The sequence below is a fragment of the Mustela lutreola genome, chromosome 1, assembly GCF_030435805.1.
Source record: "Mustela lutreola isolate mMusLut2 chromosome 1, mMusLut2.pri, whole genome shotgun sequence".
NCBI classification, from domain to species: domain Eukaryota; kingdom Metazoa; phylum Chordata; class Mammalia; order Carnivora; family Mustelidae; genus Mustela; species Mustela lutreola.
In genome coordinates, this window is record NC_081290.1 from 125972133 (window position 1) to 125991501 (window position 19369).

Here is a 19369-nt window from a genome sequence, read left to right on the forward strand (position 1 = left end):
AAGCATAAAACTGTTACAAAATGAACACAGCCGGGATGCTGAAACTCGGTGCCAGACTGAGAAAAATGTAGATGAGGGTATGGTAAGCATGTTATTACTTTGACTTACCTCCATCTAATTCCATTATATTCTCTGCCTTATTACTTAATGCTAAATGACATGAAGTCTTATAAAAAAACACGCTTTAGAAGTAAAGGTACAAGCCACCTCAGCGAGTTGTGACGATGACAGAAGAAGGTGTCGGGCTTGCAGCTCAGCCATCTAAGGCCACAGAACTGCTGATGGGGATGCAGGCACACCCCTGCATGCTTCTCCATCAGTACCAGGCATTGGGGAACCCCGTTTCCTTCTGAATCCCTTTAGTACTGGACAGCACAGAGAAGGGTTTCTATTTCAGAAGTCGGGAGGGAACTTAGCATGTTGCGGACCACCAGGCAGGAGTCAGAGGTAGAGACTGAAGTACAGATCAGAGTAAAATAAGAGTCCACCTCCAGTAAGTGGGAAGGATACCAGTCAAGAGCTCACATGGGCGTTAGTATTTTCTTTTTCCCCAAAGGCATTAGTCTTTTTTTTTTTTTTTAAGATTTTATTTATTTATTTGACAGACAGAGCTCACAAGTAGGCAGAGAGGCAGGCAGAGAGAGGAAAGCAGGCTCCCTGCTAAGCAGAGAGCCCAGTGTGGGGCTCGATCCTAGGACCCTGAGATCATGACCTGAGCTGAAGCTAGAGGCTTTAACCCACTGAGCCACCCAGGCACCCCTCCATAGACGTTAGTCTTTAGGACATAGATAAAATTCAAGATGGAAAAGAGGAAAAATGGAGGTTCATATCTGCTGATCCTTTATGTTCCTGGCTAAGTTGTAAGACTGAAGTCAATTTTAACAGTGAAAAGTTAAGTAAGAGTGAATAGGTAGTCCAAGTAATAGTTAAGTTCCTAAATCAGTAGTGTCAAATATATTCCACACATACAAAAATCAGAAATCTTTGCATATCTGTTTTCATGTGAGATGGTTATATTTATATCAAACTAAAAATGTATGAAGTGCCAGAGAAATAAAATCAGTAATCAATTCTTTTATATCCATGTTATTTTGCCATTTAAAAAACAGTGGATTTAGAAATGTTACTCAGAGATATTTTATTAACTTAAAAACCCAGAATATTTTCCATTTCTATATTTCAGAATACCTGTTCATTTTGGATCCTTAAGTTTTCACTTTCGATCCTTTTAATTCTGTGCATTTCATGTAAATATACATTTTTCTTTTCTAACCACTCCTGTGAAAACAAGAAAAAAGTATATAACATTCAGTTTCCCAAATGATTCAGAATTCTTACTCATTTCTGAAATATTTGATAGAAATTTTATTTTTTTATTTATTTGAGAATGGTGGGGGGAGAAAGAAAGAGAGGGAGAGAGAGAGAAAACAAGCAGGGGGGAGGGACAGAGGGAGAAGCAGATGCCCCACTGAGCAGGGAGCCTGTTGTGGGACTCGATTATGACCTGAGCTGAAGGCAAACACTTAACCAACTGAGCCACAGGAGCACCCAAGAAATTTTAAAAAAGCAAAATACAAAATGTAGAAATTCCATATAAACTAGTATCACTTTTCTTTTTCTGATAATATTCTAATATATAAAGATGAGTTAAGAAAATAAAACTTATCTTAGTTTTAACAACAGACTCTGAAGATTGAACATAATGGCTACATAAATTAACAGTTTTCTCCAAAATTTACAAGTATAATTTTCTAAAGTGTACTAGTGTACTATTTTGTAAAACAAACAAGACCAAAAAAAAAAAAAAAAAAAGGATGTCTTTGGGAACTGTGAAAAAAATCAGGCAAGTCTTGTTCTGTATAAGCTTAATGCAAAGTCTTAGGAAAAAAGTAAAACTCTTTGTGTTCTTAACAATATACATTTTAAGGAGAAAAAGTATAAAAACATGTATAGACCTTAACAGTATTTTCATAAGTTGCTATGGCATATTCTCTTAAACAACCATGATCGGTTAAGCAAAGCTTGGAAGGAAGTATTCTAGTAAAACAAAAAAAACTCTGGGTTGCTCAGGTATTATAAAAGAACATCTTTCCTAATAAATTAAGTATTAAGCCATCATTTATGATAGGGTCTTTTTATTCCTTGGTAAACAGGTAATCTTATTACGTGATCAGTTCTTCATTTTTTGTTATATGTTTTCCTTTTTACCTGATAAACAGCTGCCCTTATGCTGTCTGCTCTTTCAGGTTCTATGTTCTGTTTCTGTGAGGGCTTTTGGTCCAAGACTTTCAAAGTCCCTAAATAGTGAGAAGAGGTAGTTGTTGACGGAGGTCTCCTTACAGAATTAGATTTCTTTAAGAACTCAGGGGTCATTAATCTGAAAAGATCCAAATAAATCAACAGAAAATATTAGTTGTACTTGGTAGAAGAAAAATTCACTAGAATTCACAACTACTATATTTGAAATTATATTGTAAATTAATAAATTATAAGTACTTTGGAAGTGATGATAAAATAGGAAAATGATAGTTTTTTCTTCATCTACTAAGAGCTTCAAATGGATGCTCTTTCAAGATATTTATAATTAGAACATTTTCAAGAAAAATGGACTACATCTCAAGTTATATGGAAAAAAAAAGTATTAATAAAGTAGATTTTAAGTCTCTTGTATCATTTTGTTACAAAAAACAACTCTAAATATAAAATTAGAACAGCATCCTCTATTTCAGGGGTTGGCAGGAAAATATGGCCCATGATCCAGTTTGGTACCGTCTATTTATTTTTTAAGTTTACTGCACCACAACTATTCCCCTGCTATACCAGCAGCACTGAGTAGTTACAACGGAGACCATACAGCCTACAGAGTCCAATACATGTACTAACTGGCAATTTACAGTTAAAGTTTGCGGACTCTAGTTTTATTTGATTTATGGTAATTGAAAAGACTGAGAAGGTTCTGATTATCATTTATGAGTTAGGCATTTGTTATCATCAGTGTGAATGAAGCAATATAGAGTCTTTTCATCTAAATAAACCAACTTAGTCCACAGAACCTCGAGGTTTTAAGTACAATTTTCATGTGTGGGACAAAGGTGTTTAATAGAGAAGTATGATGCTGGACTTCAGCTTTATTACTGATATGTACTGTCTCAGGAAAAACAGGACAGAAACTCCATCGTAGGACCAATGCAGAGCATAGAGAACTCCTAACCAACTCCTTTTCATAAAAGAATATGATCAACTCAGGAGTTTTATCATGAAGTAATGAACTCATTCATTCATGAGATGAGAGTTTAAAGAAAATCAAGTAATACCAAATGAAATTCACTTTACAGAAGTTAAATTAAAACTAGCTATATTGGAATGTACATTCATTAATAAGGGATAACGACAGCTTTATTACCTGCCAGATGCACTGGAAGCTCTAGAATTTGTTGACCTTTTAGTCTTCATATTTCTATCTTCAATTGTTTTCTATTAAAGAGAAAATACCACAGATGGATTACTCACTGTAACTGTCATAGTTACCTGCCTAGAGGCCAGGAAATTAATGTTTTTAGAGCATCTACTATGTGTCAAGTACAGCAGCTACTGGAAACTAATAAGGATGCTACATTTTAGGACGTGAAACACAAAGCCAAATGTGAGTCATAATGGAGATAAACTAGGGTCCAGTGAGTGTGACTAGGGTGAGGGGTTACATTAATGACAGTGACCAGGAAAGGCCTCCCTGAGGTCTTTTTTTTTCTTTTTATTTATTTATTTATTTATTTGACAGAGATCACAAGTAGGCAGAGAGGCAGGCAGAGAGAGAGGGGGAAGCAGGCTCTCTGCTGAGCAAAGAGAGCCTAATGCGGGGCCCGATCCCTGAGATCATGACCTGCGCCGAAGTCAGAGGCTTAACCCACTGAGCCACCCAGGTGCCCCTGGCCTCCCTGAGGTCTTGACAGCAGTGTCAAGTAAAATGATGGGTAAAAAGGGGCCCGCATCAAGGAAGGTCTGTGGGAAGAAAGAAGCAGTAAGTACTAAGAGCCTAAGAAGGGAAAGAGCTTGATAGTTTTGAGAAACAGAAAGTGAACGACACCAGTGCACAGCAAATGGCAGCGGGAGTGGATGAATATATAGTCAGAGAAGAACAGTGTGAGGTCCTGAGGATGTGGGAAGGAATTTGCATTTTATTCTTCTGATGACAATCCAATTGAGACCTTAGCAGGGGAGTGATGTGATTTAGACTTGAGGAAGATCCCTCAGGACAGAGTAAGGATAAAGCCAAGGATTCAATCAAATGAAATGTTACACTCTTACTTGTTATACAAAATTCCCTGTTGTTATTGATAATTGCCCCTATTAGACATTTCTAGGATCCTGTCTGTAAGTTCCAGAATACCCTTTTTCTTTTTAAGGAGTAACTTCTGTACTTTACAGAGACAGATCAGTGCTAGCATTGAAGTGAGACCACAGATGTAAGCACATCACTAACTTGGCATAAGTGATTTTTCCTGAAGAAAGTGGTTAGGAACAATATAACTGGAACATAGTTTAATGAACCATCTCCATAAATTTTAATACAATGCACTAGCACTAATATTCTGTATTATAAAAGTCCTACTCAACCACAGTTTTCAATTAGCACTGTTACCTTCCCCAAGATTAGGTATACATAGCTACCAGCTAACTATAGCTATAAGGAATAAAGACTAAATTTAAGAGGAATAAAGACTAAAAGTACTGTACCATAAATTTTAAAAACTATAGTTTTCTGACACCTTGTAGTATAGTGACAAGTAATCCTACACACCAAACATTTGGTTCTCAAGGTAATAATAGTAATAATAACGTTTGTGATAATAATCCTGTCCATCCTTTTAAGTAAGCAAGACGGTGATAACATGTCGTAAGGATTTTCCTTAAAATTTGTAAAATGTTTCGGGGTACCTGGGTGGCTCAATGGGTTAAAGTCTCTGCCTTCAGCTCAGGTCATGATCCCAGGGTCCTGGGATCGAGTCCCGCATCGGGGCTTCCTCCTCTCTCTCTCTCTGACTCTCTGCCTACTTGTGATCTCTGTCTGTCAAATAAATGAAATCTTAAAAAAAAATTTGTAAAATGTTTAAAAATGATACCTAAAAGAGTAACTTTCACTAAGGAAGTTGTTCCAGATAGCTATATTTTTATAATACGGAGACCTATAGAAACCTACCCACTTATGGGTTTGTATTTCTGAGATATTTAAGAGTATATTATGATCATATGCCTTTGATAATTTTTAAGGAAATACTGACTTTTTTATATTCACTGCAAACCTCCACCAAAGTAAAACTCTACTGACTCTATTGTCTACCTAACAATATGTCATTATCAAAAAATGAGTTTTCCACAGACAATTCAGAAGTACATAATGTGGCAGATAAAATATTTAAAGCGTCTATTTTGAGTTTCAAACTGTAGTATAAAAGGCATAATTTCATACAAATACCTTTGAAGGCTCCGTTGCATCAGTAGATATTAAGATACTCTGATCTTTCACCAATGGTGGATCAACTGTTAAGTCATTCATCATCAGTTCAGCTTTCTCCTTTTCTTCTTCAAGGTCATTAGTAATCACTTGACTTTCCTGGGATTTCTCAATTGGAGGAGTGACAAAGTCTATCAAAAATGAATTCTCTTCATTTTCATTGGATCTCATGTGGTTTTCAGGGAGTTCTTCGTTCTGATCTATTTTGAGACAGAGTCACAAAACTGAAACTCCCTTCCGAACTAGTGACAGATTCATTTGCTTTCTACTAAAAGGAGTGTTTACAAACTCTTTGTCTTTCAGAATACAATAAAGGAGAGCTACTGTATTCAACCTGAGTAAACTTTTCTCCAGTGATCTATGAAAGAGAAAATGGCTACTCAATCTACAAAAACACCTGACATACCTAACACTTAGAAAAAAATATAGGAGTAAAAAAATGGAATAACTATCCTAAAGCAAAAGACACACCAAAAGCTCCTGTTGATGATAAACCAAGTAAGTAGGCTGGCAATATCTATTCTATTCAAAGTTTGGCCTTCTTAGCTGGAACAAGAGGCTATGTAAGCTGGAGGCACACATCTCTACGTTACCAGAGGCACAATCAGTACAGCTGTAAACTTGTATAGGTGCAGGGGAACCAAGAACCCATGCACTTTTAGAAGAGTCATCACACCAAATAAAGCCATCCTCCAGACAGCTTTATCCCTGTTAAGATGCTTGCCTTTACTAACAGGCACTAAAGGTGAGCCTGTTGCTTATCCTTTCCATGCTCCAAAGGACAGTCTCAGGCTCTGGCATGAGAAGATCCCATTTTGCTATCACAGAACTGCTTCTGTTATTCTGTCTGCCCCACTTTGGAACGTTTAACAGAAAGAAATCAATCACCAACTCTCAGCTCTACTCGGAGCCACCTGCTGGCAACCTTGTCTCTTTATTGTCAAAGTCTTAATTCTGCTGCTTTCATTAAAGCCATCTTTGAAACCTGCTTTGCAGTAAGCAGGAGTTAAGATAATTTTGTAATAGAGTTAGACCTGTTCATCTGGAGAGCACTCATGACTCCAAGTACCATCAGTGGATTCTTTAGAGCTGCTAATCAATGCGTTCAGTTAAAAGAACGACTATGGAGCCAAAGATTCAAATTACAGCTCCGTTACTGACCTTGGGTATGTTTCTCAATATCTCTGCACTTCAGTTTTTCTCATCTGTAAAATGACAAAAACTATACTACACAGCAAGCACTTAATAAATGTTACACATCTCGGTCCTAGAAACAGTGATGCCTTTTTAGCTCTCATGAAGCTCTAAGTCATAGGACTAGGGAAAGACATACATTACCCCTCACACTATCTGCATGCTTACCATGACACTGTTCTCAGTGCTTTACATGTATCATTAACCCATTTAGTTCTGATGGCCACTGTGTGGGGTGGGTTGCTCTTATGATCCCCATTATAAGATCATTATACAGGGTCAGAGAGATTAGTTGCTTTACTCTTGGAACTGTGTCTAATTCTGCATCTAAAATCACATGGTTAGTAAATAGCACAATTTGAGGCAAATACAAACCTGTCATTCCTATAACTATGTATTCTTTCTTTTACAAATAGGATTCTAAGCAGTATAGAGTTCACACATAAACTAAGATGTAATAATCTGATACAACCACCTTTTATGGATGCTTTTCCTCCAGATCCTGGTGAAAAGGAATCTCCAAGACTTTCTTTAAGGGATGGCGATGATAAACTTGTTAAACATGGTTCCTGTTTAAAAAAAGAAAGAAAGAAAGAAAGAATTTACAATGTAGGTTTAGTTCTTAAGATTTGTGGTAGGGCAACAGCATTATTAAGCCCATTTTAAAAGTCTGAAATCATCATAATTAGGAGTTTGCTGTTGAAACACCAAAAGCATTAAGCCTATGGAGGCTAACATGCTTTACGTGGAAGACTTGATGGCTTGATCATTAAAAGGGATCACTAAAGAGCTATTCTAGTTCTTGAGCCAGCATCTCGATATTTGTTTTCAGTGATTTTCAAAACTCTTAATCTCAAATCAGATCTCATAAATATTTGAGATGAAGATTTGATATATTTTTCTCTAATTCTTATTTCTAAGAAAGCATAAAGGAGACAGTAGGCAAAAACCCTTGGTGTCAAATATTACTATTTGGCAAATGAAAGCAATTTATAAAACCAAGTAAACAGCTACTACCAAATATTTAGATAGAAATAGTATAGATTTCATGCACTTGAGTCTTCCTCAAAATTCTGAAAAGTATATCTGAAATGAAATAATTGTGTGTGTGAACTACACATCTCTTTAGAGAACAGTAATCTAGCCAAAAGTTGATGGTATCACACTGTAAGAAGTTTGACTTTGTTGTATAAATAATAAATTCTATTTTTTATTTCCACAATGTTTTATGGTACAAATACAATTATTTGTTAAAAGCAATAAATAGAAACCATCTAGGAAGATGACAAAAGGGATGAAACACAGGAATCTATCTCGAGAGACAAAGCTTTGCAGAGGGGACTAGCAAGTTAGTAGCTTTATGTCTGAGTGAGTTCACCCATCTGTGCAGCTTGAGTGGTACAAGGTTACAGCCTTACTGGGCTAGCTTAAGGGAGCAGAGGATAGAGTCTAGGACTAGAAGATCAGCCAGTAAGTTTGAGGAAGAGCTGCAGTAGGCATGAACCCCAAAATCTTCGTATAAAATTCACTCAAAATTCTTTGCTCATCTATGCATGGCATAGAAAAGACATCAGAAAAGATCCTATAAAATCACAGCAGTTACAAATTGAAAGAACTAAGCAGATATCTGCAACAAGGGAGACAGAGTTGGGAATTTGAGTTCAGCCACAATATCCGTATACTAAAACACCATTCAGAGGAACATAACAGAATCTAGAATCTCTATAACATAATCATTCACAATGTCCTGTATTCAATCAAAAAGTTGTTAAATACGTAAAGAAATGGAAAATGGTGGCACATACTCATGAAAACAAAAATCACAAGAATAGTCCTTGGAAACTAACCTAGAGATGACCCATATATTACAATTAACCTTTAAAGTAGGCATTATAAATATGCTCAAGCACTTAAAGGAAATGCACGCATGGAGGCTGACACAGATGGGATCTTAGATACTAGAAATATAAAAATACCAATGGGCATTATACAGTTGGACACTACAATACTGAAATAAGAAATTTGCTGGTAAGAAATTTGCTGGATAGATAACAGCAGATCAAGATGGCAGAACATGGCTGTGAACTTGATGACAGAGCCATACAAATTATTCAATCTGAAAAACAAAGGAAATAAAGACTGAAGAAACATGAACAGAATTTTAGAGATTAGATGAGACATACCAAAGATTTGAGTACTAAAAGAAGAGAAAAGAAAACTATGGCAGGAAAAAAGTATTTTAAAACTTCCCATTTTCTTAGAAAGTACCAGCTTATACATCCTGAGAACTCAAAGAAACCCAAGTAAATACTTTTTAAAAACACACACATCTAGTTACTCTGTAGTCAAATGCTATAATACAAAATTAAAAAAAATTTTTGAAAAGCAACCAGAAAAAAACCCAAAACAAGATATATTTAGGAAGGCAACAAAATGATTACCACTGATTTCTCACCAGAAATAATACAGGCCAAGAACAATGGAAACCTATAAAGAGTTGCGAGGATGAGAAGGGAACTGTTGGCCCCGAAGCATATATTCAGCTAACCAATCCTTCAAAAATGAAAATGAAATAAATATTTTTTAGGTAAGTAAGACTACAGAACCCATCACTAGCGAAACAGAAATAAGCTATTAAAATTGAAGGGAAATAATACTAGAAGGTAATTTAGACTTATAGGAAGGAATAAAGATCCTCAGAAATGCTATATATAATTTAAGAAAACTGTATTTATTTTTTTCCTTTAATTTATTAAAAGTGGAAGACAAAAAATTATGTTTAAAGAGAAATTGTAACACTGAATTGTGAGGATTATATCATATATAAATGTAGCGTAATATGACAACAATAGCAGGATGGACGAGGGCATATATGGTACTACACTATCACAAGATTTCTATATTAAATATGAAATAGTGTAGTATCTAAGTAGACTGATAATTCATAGCTGCATCTTGAAATCCAGAGCAACTACTAAAAATATAACACAAATAAGTACAGCTAAAAAGGCAAAAGAGGAATCAAAATTGGAAACTAAAACCCATGTGGTTAACTCTCAAAAAAAAAAAAAAAAAGGCAGGGAAAACATTATAGAGGAAGAATAAATCAACTAAATAAAATGCAATAAACAGAAAACCCACAGCAACAAATCAGTCCCAAATTAAAAGTAAATGGACGGGGCACCTGGGTGGCTCTGTGGGTTAAGGCCTCTGCCTTCGGCTCAGGTCATGATCCCAGGGTCCTGGGATCGAGCCCCACATCGGGCTCTCTGCTCTGCAGGGAGCCTGCTTCCTCCTCTCTCTCTCTCTCTGCCTGCCTCTCTGCCTACTTGTGATCTCTGTCAAATAAATAAATAAAATCTTTAAAAAAAAAAAAGTAAATGGACTATACACTCACAAATGGAATAGAATTAAAAAGTAAACTGTCAGACTTGATAAAAAAAAGGTAATACCAAATAATTATTACAAAAGAGTTAATATAAAAAATTAAAAAAGAAAGTCAAAAATAGTTTGAAGAGAATGATAGGAAAAGGTACACCGTGCAAATACCAGTAATAAGAAAGCTGAGAAATCAGACTAAGCAAACTGCAAGATAAGGAGTATTACCAGGGGTAGAAACTTTTCATAATGTAAATAGGGTTGAGACATAATGATAATAAATTTGTATGTGTCTAATAACAGAGTCATAAAACACTGACAGAACTAAAGGGAAGCGGAGACACATTCACAAACATAACTGAAGATTTCAACACCCCTTAGTCAATATTTGGTAAAACAACTAGACACAAAAACAATGAGGATGGAGAAGATTTCAGAGACATTACCAGCCACCTTGAGCAAACTGAAGTTATAGAACATTACACCCAATGTCTGCAAAAGTTACGTTCTCTATAAATGCAAATTGAACTTTCATAAGATACACTTAGGCTGAGCCATTAAAAAAAACCTAAAGAAATTTTTTAAATGTGAAATCAAGTAAGATATATTCTCTGCTCATAACAAAATCAAATTAAAATCAATACAAAATTACATCTAGAGAAGATACAAATATTTGAAAATAAAACTAATCACCACAAAATAACCAGTCAAAAAGAAAATTAGAAAATACATTTAAAGGGGGCACCTGGGTGGCTCAGGGGGTTAAGCCTCTGCCTTCAGCCCAGGTCATGATCACAGGGTCCTGGGATCAAGCCCCGCATCGGGCTCTCTGCTCAGCGGGGAGCCTGCTTTCCCCTCTCTCTCTGCCTGCCTCTCTGTCTACTTGTGATCTCTGTCAAATAAATAAATAAAATTTTTTTAAAAAAAGAAAATACATGTAAAAAAATATATTTAAAAAAATGACAGTGAAAGTGAAAGGCATCAAAAAAATGGGGTGCTCCTGAAGCAGTGCAGAGAGGGAAATTTGTAGTTGTCAATGGTTTTAATAGAAAGGATAAAAGGCTTATAAGCAATGAACCCATTTTCTAACTTAAGGGTATAAGTAAATTAAACCCAAAGCAAGTAAGAATAATAAGTGAAAATCAGTGAAATTAGAAACAAACAATAGTGAAAATTAACAAAGTCAAAGTTGGTTAGAAAAGTTAGAAAAGTTTAATAAAACCGGATAATGCCTATCAGGATTTAACAAGGAAGACAGAAAACATAAACTTTTTATTAGAAATAAAAGATGGAATGTTATGATAATCTCACTGTCATCAAAAGGATAAAAAGTCACAACCTCCCATTTATAAATTCAAAATCTTAGATGAAATGGACAAATTTCTTAATAGACACAAATTACCAAATTGATGAAACAGGGAATCTGAATACCAAAATATGTATCCAAAAATAAAATTTACTGTCAAGTATCTCTTCACAAAGAAAATTCCACATTGATTTCACTAGTGAATTTTCTCAATTAAGGAAAAAAAAATTGATACCAAACTTTCGGTTTCATACCAAACAAACTTTTAGAAAAAAAGAGGAAGAGATACTCCCCAACTCGTATGATACCCAAGCCAGATAATAACATTGTAAGGAAAAAATTATAGGTAAATAGCCCTGTAAATATGGATGTAGAAGTCTTAACAAAACACTAACAAATCAAATCCCACAATAAAATATTCTACCATGATCAACTAGATTTTATCCCAGGAATGCTTAGTTTGACATTTGTACATATATATGTATCATCTCCACACCCCCTGCTCTCTTCTCTCTCTCTCTCTCACACAGACACACAAAAAGGAAAGGTGGGAGATGAGGATGGTAAGAAAGCAAATGTCACCATTTCAAGATCCAAAATTTCAAGATATTTGAAGGAAGATAAGGAAGTAGAAGGAGAGGCATGGTATCAAGAGAGAGTGTACACAAAGTTAAAAAGTCCTGATCATAGTTGAATGTGGATGGAAACTGACCAATTTTTGACTCTTCCAATAAAGGGCCAAAGGTCATACGTATGGCAAGAAAAGAGTTGAGCAAAAAAATAAATGGGAAATCCTTGAGAAGGTGGGTTTAAAGAAGATTCAGAGCACAGGAAGATTTTTATAATGAAAAATATGTAACATTTAGATTATTGAAAATAGAAGTATGCAGGGGCGCCTGGATAGCTCAGTGGGTTAAGCCTCTGCCTTTGGCTCAGGTCATGATCTCAGGGTCCTTCCTGGGATCAAGCCCCACACCAGGCTCTCTGCTTAGCAGGGAGCCTGCTTCCCACTCTCTCTCTGCCTGCCTCTCTGCCTACTTGAGACCTCTGTCAAATAAATAAATAAATAATCTTTAAAAAAAAAAAAAAAAGGGAAAATAGAAGTATCCAATATACCCCACAATAACATAAAAGTTTTGTGTTATGGTCTATGTTATAATCAGTAAGGAGAATATGGTCTCTAGATCACCCAGCAGCATAGAAACACTTCATGATCTAATATTGAGATAAAAAAGAAGTATGATACAAACATTATGTAAAGACGACAAATGTGATTAAAAAAAAAAGTTTAGAAAAACAGGCTAAAAGGAAATAAAACTGATAAACATAGTTACTATGAGATTGTGGGATTATAAATTGGTGTCTTATTTGATTAAATTTTGTCATAATATGATGTTACTTTAAAAACTTTAGGAATATCATTTTTCCCCCTTAAATCAAGGGATACAGAAATGTTAGCAAAGAGCATTTAAAGCGAGGCATCAGTACCACTTTCAATAGTGTTCCCTTGAAATTCATGTCTATCCAGAACCTTAGAATGTGATCTTATTTGAGAATAAAGTGTTTGCAAATGGCAGTAGTTAAAATGAAAACATACTGGAATAGGTGGGCCCTAAATCCAATGACTGGTGCCTTTTTGTAGAGAAAAGAGAGGGAGACACTGAGACACAGGGAAGAGAAGGCCACGTCATGATGGAGCAAAGGAAGGATGTGATGCTGCTACAAGCCAAAGAGCACCAAAGACTGCTGGTAACCAACAGAAGAAGCAAGGAAGGATTCTTCTCTAGAAGCTTCAGAGAGAACATGGCACCGCCCATTGGACTTCTAGCCTCCAGACTGGAGGCTTCTGTCTGGAGTTTGTGGCAGCTTGTTATAGCAGCTACAGTAAACTAACACGAAATCTGCTTGAACAGATCATTTTATTAAATATAAAATGACTGGGTTTGAGAACACCTCTTTTTCTTTTCTTGAATTTTTCAGAACAAATTAGGAAAGGGCACATCGAGGTCAGAAAGATTTATATCAAATTGTCAGCTTTACTGGCAAAGCTAAACTACGAAACCAGATTTGAACCTGTTGTCTACCGTGCTCATACTTCCTTGTCTGAACTGGAAAGGTTTATTTATTTAGTCATAACACACAGGAGTTACCCCCAGTTTCCCTCTGTACCACCTTCCAGGGACCAGATCTTTACACACATCACTACAGCAGAGGAGTGAGGAGAAAAAGAAAGAAGCTTAGTCAGGTACCACTCCATTCCTTTTCCCCAGTTTGCTCAAGCAGATTATGGAGACAGAGTGTTCTTCCCATTCTAAATGTTAGGTGGCAGTTCACTAGGGACAGTGCAATGTAAAGAGGGAAGGTCCAGTATTCTCTCCTAATAACAATACATAGTAAACTCCCTGATGAAATCCCAAAGGGTCACATTTACTCCCATTCTGGCAGATCCCCAAAATATAGGACAATGCCATGATCATTCAATATACCTTTGTTGAGTGAATAAAACCAAATAAATAAAATGACATTGGCAATATTATCCTTAGCCATAAATAATATAATTCAAAGATATGTGAATATGGGACACTTGGGTGGTTCAGTCAGTTAAGCGGCTGCCTTTGGCTCAGTTCATGATCCCAGGGTCCTGGAATCGAGTCCCGCTTTGGGATTCTTGCTCAGCAGGGAGCTTGCTTCTCTCTTTGCCTGCCTGCCACTCTGCCTGTTTGTGCTCTTTCTCTCTCTCTGACAAATAAATATATAAAATCTTTTAAAAAAAAAAGGTATGTGAATAAACCTATAAATTCTTACGATGAAAGATAGTATCACACAGATTCAAAAGGGCAACTTTTTTTTCACATTTTACTTTCTCTGCAATTGGATGATTCATTTTATAATTACTGGTGTCTATAGTTTTCTCCTTTCTTAGCAGTACATAAAATAATGCTACATCTTTGTTATATCTTAGAGTTGGTGAAGTTTTAGACTCAGTGGAATACTGTATATTAAAAAAAAAACACTTTAGATTTCCCTATCAACTGCTGAAGAAAACATGTATGACACACACAAACATCCACACACATGCACATGCATGCACACAAATATTCTCTTTTCCATAATTAGCTGCAAAGACCTCAGTTCAAGAGCACAAGCCAGCAATTCAACAGTAGTGCTAACCTCAGGATCGAGGGTTTCGGAGAACAATTTTTTCATAGCTTCTAGTTGTCTGTCACTTAGTTTTGGAAAGGGGGAGGGTGCAGAATGTGCTTCTAATTCTTCATGGAGGGCAGTGGTCTCATCTTTGCCTAGCCCATCTTTCTCCTCGCTGTGGCTGTGTTTTTTCAACATGCTCCGTGGACGAGGTAAAGGCTTAAAGTGCTTGTCTGCTTCAAGACTGCTGCCATTTTCTGTTGAAAAATAAACCGTTTTAAGGTGAGCATACCGAACAGTGCCCATGACTTCATCTACCACACTTCGCCGCCCCACTTCCTTCCTGTGCCTGCGTACCGTGGCTCTCTGTCCTGGAGAGCCAGAAGCAGCCCACAACCCTTCTCTACACAGAGCTCCCAGAAGCACAAATAAGCAACAGCTCACGACCAAATTTTCTTTATTAAAAGTAGTTGCCATCCTGGAAGGAACTAGCATACTTATGTTTTGTGAAAAGTTAACGCTTCAATTTTATGAACTCTCCTAGCATGCAAAAAATTAAAAAAACAAAAAAAACAAACAAAAAAAAACACACCAACTATGCCCCAGTTTCTGCCTCTCTGCCTCTCTTAACAGGAGGGGGCTCATCTATGAGCCTTCAGCCAGTATCTCTGGCTAGGCCGCATACAGATTAGTCACATTCCCAGACTTGATAGTCAAGACAGTGACCATGGCCCTGTCCAGGGTTTTACAGATTGGGAGGGGAGGTGGTTCTAAACAACAGAAATTCTAAGAGAAAGGTAAGTTCTGTTACAAGTTCGAAGATGATGTCGGTACTTGGGGCAGAAGTGTTCGCTCTCCCTGGACAGAGGAATGAAGAACATTTATGAGCTGCTGCTTTTTGCCCATAAAACTTTTCTGCAGTTATTACAAATTTCTCAGTGACTATTTCCATTACTTCCAAGTTTAAAACAACAATCTAGGGCTGGTGTATGTCCAGCCCTCAAAATATAAGAAAGTTTTTACATAAACTTTTTGCCCAAATTTTACCTGTTAAGCATATTCATTTCTTCACTGTTCTACCAGTGTTTCCCTCTAACAAAATTTCAAACTAAAATAATCAGCATCTTCCTCCTCTTCATCTACACATGGCCTTATGAACACTGCTAGAAGACCCCATCATCATACCAAGTGGCACTACTATAAATGTTTCAATTGCAAATTTTAGCTGTGTTCTAAACTCTGGCGAAATGTTCAAGCCATCCCAGATGTTCCCTCTCTATCTAATGGGTCAGGATACCCCACTGATTCTTCTTGCTACATCTCTCATTTAACCCACTTCATGCATCCCCACCCACAGCTCCTCATCCGCTCTTTCCTAGATTACTGCCTCGAAGGTATTTGAAAAATGAAAATCAGATCACATTACTCCTTTCCATAAAATGCCTCAATGGCTCCCCAGCGTCAAATCCTGTGGAATAAAAGCTTAAGGTCTTATGGTCTTCTCCAGCTGGCGCTGCCTCATCTACCCGCACATCCATTTTGTAATCTGTGTTCCAGAAATGCCAGGCTCCCTGCTGTCTCCCTGCTGTGCCGTAATCCCTCCTGCTACCATACCTTTACCCAGCTCATCTCTCTGACTAGAATGTCCACTTCCCGCTGCTTCTCCTGACAAATGCTTGCCTGTCTTTCAAGCCTCAGTGTAAGCAGAATATTATATAATGCCTAAAAGAAGGTGTTGAGTCAGGTTTTTTTTTTTTTTTTTGTAAATTGTGGCAAGAACAATTTACAAAATTGTTAAGAGGTAGGTCTGTAACCAGGTCTGTGGTTACAGCCTATCTTCTTAACAAACTTTAAGCGTACAATACGGTACTGTTAACTAGAGAATCAGTGTTGTACAGATCTTTGGAATATATTCACCTTCGTAATGAAACTTTACACCTGTTGAACAGCAAGCCCCCTTTTCCTCACCCCAGAGCACCTGGCAACTACCATTCTACCTTCTGTCTGGAGGAGTGTGTCTAGTTCAGGTATTTCATACATGAATCTTGGCTCTGACATTTACTAGCATTATAACCTTACATGACCATATCATCTCCACGAGCTCAGTTTCCCCATTAGTAAAATTAGTTAAGAATTCCCAAGGCCCCTGTGGGACCTAAGTGAGAAAATGAAGTGCATAGCACAGTGCCAGACTCATGGTAAATGCTCTCAGTGAACATTAATAACTGTGGTAAACTTTTCTTTCTTTTTTTTTGTTTTTGTTTTGTTTTTTGTTTTTTTTTTTGGTTTGTTTGTCACTCCTGTTTTCTTTGGGGTAGTCTCTCCTCTTCTCCATCCTTGTAATTCTAGTGGGTTAACAAACATCTCCTCCGTACCTCAGTGAGAGGGGTGTGCCCACAGTATATGTCACCCTCCCAGCTTATCACAGAAACATCATTTCTCCTGTCCATAGCAGATGGTCAGGTCAGTATTTTTCTATTTAGAGTTGGAGGATATGCCTTTAAGGTCACAAGGCCCAAAGAATATGATTTGGGGACTACTAGTGGCATTCTTTCCTGCCAGGTGAAGGGAAGTCTGAGACAAAGAGACCCAATGACAAAAATATAGGACCAGCGGATGGAGTAACTGGGCCATTGACAGGGGTGGGAGGAGACAGTGAGGAGGTCTGGAATTCAGGGAGGGAAGAAGAATTAGAAGTAGAGAATGCAGATCACATAAAACTATGGTTTACAAATTTAATCAGACCTAAAGAGAGGTCTTTTGACATCCATGCTCAATAAGGTGATAAATTTCTTTCCACTGAAGTTTGAGTCAAGTCATTTGCAACCAAGACTCCTGACTATGGGTACTATTATTTCAGTTAGAACTATTATTGCCATTTCCTCCAGGAAGCTTTACTGATGCCCTCAAGTAAACTTAGGTGCCTCCTTTCCTGCGTTCTTACTACACCTTTTATATACCTTCCCAATAAATGGTAAAGTCTTTGCTATAGTCTAAATGCTTGTGTACCCCTCAAATTCTTAGGTTGGAATCCTAAACACAAAGGTGATAATATTAAGGCAGTAGGGAGGTGACCCCATCACAAGGGTGGAACCTTCATGAAGGGGATTATAAAAGAGCCTCCAGAGAACTCTCTTGCCCCTTCCACCATTGTAAAGACACAATGTGAAGTCTGAGATCTGGGGCTCTCACCTGACCGTGCTGGCACTGTGATCTCAGACTTGTAACTTCAAGAACTGTGAGAGATAGGTTTCCATTTTTTAAAACCCATCTAGTCTATAGTACTTTCATATAGTGGCCCAAATGGACTAAGATAGTCTTGGAGGATCGGTACTATGTCTTTTGGTTTTTTTGTTTTGTTTTGTTTTTGGTACAATGTTTTTTAATGTCGTATTCTTAGTTATCATCACAGTGCTTGTAACATACTGAAACAGATTGTATTTATAATAAATATGTATGGAAAAATAAAATGATCTGCTTACGAACAAATGCTAAGTAATAAAAGCATTTAGAAAAGTGCTTTATGCCAGATTGTTCTAAATACTTCAAATACATAAACTCATTTAATCGTCTCAAACCTTTAGTTCAGGTTCAACTATTACGCCCATCTTACAGACAAATAAAATGAGGAACAAAGAGGTCATATGCTCACGGTCATAAACTCTAGTTTGTGGGATTAAAGCAAGGGCACCCTGGCTCCAAAGTTCATGACTTTAGTCATTTTAATGTTAAAATAAAAGCAACACATCCTCCAAAAATTACTTTCTGCAATCATTCCCCATGTGACAGTTGCTCAATCAAGTGAAGAATCTAGTTACTGCACTTTTAACAAAAGACAGCAAGAACAAAGTAAACTTTCAGGTTCCAATATTTTTATAAAGCCTTAATTGCTACTTGGCAATGTCTCACATTAAAAACACTAAGTTCCAAACTTCATAAGAAAAAGAAAAAAGTCTAAAAATTCAGAAAAGGATAAAGCTTAACTTGTGAACCACACTCTTTCTTTCATTAATGAAATCATTCACTTATGATTACACTAAAATACTTATTGAATTGTATATGCCAGGCACTAAACACTAATCTCAATATTTTTCCTCAATCTGAAGAGTCTACGAATAATGACTTTAATATATTTTATACCAAAATTCCACTCCACTCCTAGAAGTACTGTCAAGCTTTCAGAAAGAAAAAAAAAATACAACTATACATTTTCAAATTGCTTTCTTTCCTAATTAAGTGTAAATGACTGTTTTTGGTAATTATTTTTATATAACATAAAATAAATTACAAATGGCTAACAACATTAAAAATAAGTATTGCACATTTGTATCTAGTATTTAGAATCTTGGTGCCATCTTGTGGTTTAAAGACAGTATTTCTTTATTAATTTTAATTTGTCACAGTTTTTTTTTTAAAGTGTTAATAGATTATTGATGATTATCCACCATCCAGTTCTAACTAATACTTCTACATAAGACTAACTTTTAGCTTCTGTATGCTTACATTTTCTTATTTACCTAATGAAAAGCTTTTTAGAATCAAGACAAATATGGTAAATACAATCCACAAAAACAGATTTCTAAATTTACTGGAACCAGGTAACACTGTCTGCTCTATCCTTCTTGAAGATTCCCCATTCATATTTTTTTATTAATGGCTCCAAGAAGTTCTCCCACTAAGAAATCACTTTAAAATTTCTAAAATTCTTTGTTTTTCCAATAATACCAAAGAACAGACTGTAGGATGTACTTTGGGAAATGGTGAATTACTAGATTACTCACCAAGTTCCATTATGTCCCTTTCTCTCCACTTTTGGTGCTATTCAGTACACCGGG

At 36.4% G+C, this 19369-nt stretch overlaps 1 protein-coding gene across 1 annotated transcript in view; it reads right to left on the reverse strand.

Moving 5' to 3' along the window:
• MAP9 (microtubule associated protein 9) overlaps positions 1–19369 on the reverse strand; it is a 35908-nt gene that overhangs the window by 11411 nt on the left and 5128 nt on the right. Inside the window, exons 5-10 of the mRNA XM_059173748.1 lie at positions 14562–14791; positions 7182–7275; positions 5474–5712; positions 3404–3474; positions 2209–2377; positions 1189–1278 (exon numbers count right to left, since the gene is read on the reverse strand). Coding sequence (XP_059029731.1) covers positions 1189–1278; positions 2209–2377; positions 3404–3474; positions 5474–5712; positions 7182–7275; positions 14562–14791 — 893 coding nt within the window. The remainder of the gene's footprint in view (positions 1–1188; positions 1279–2208; positions 2378–3403; positions 3475–5473; positions 5713–7181; positions 7276–14561; positions 14792–19369) is intronic.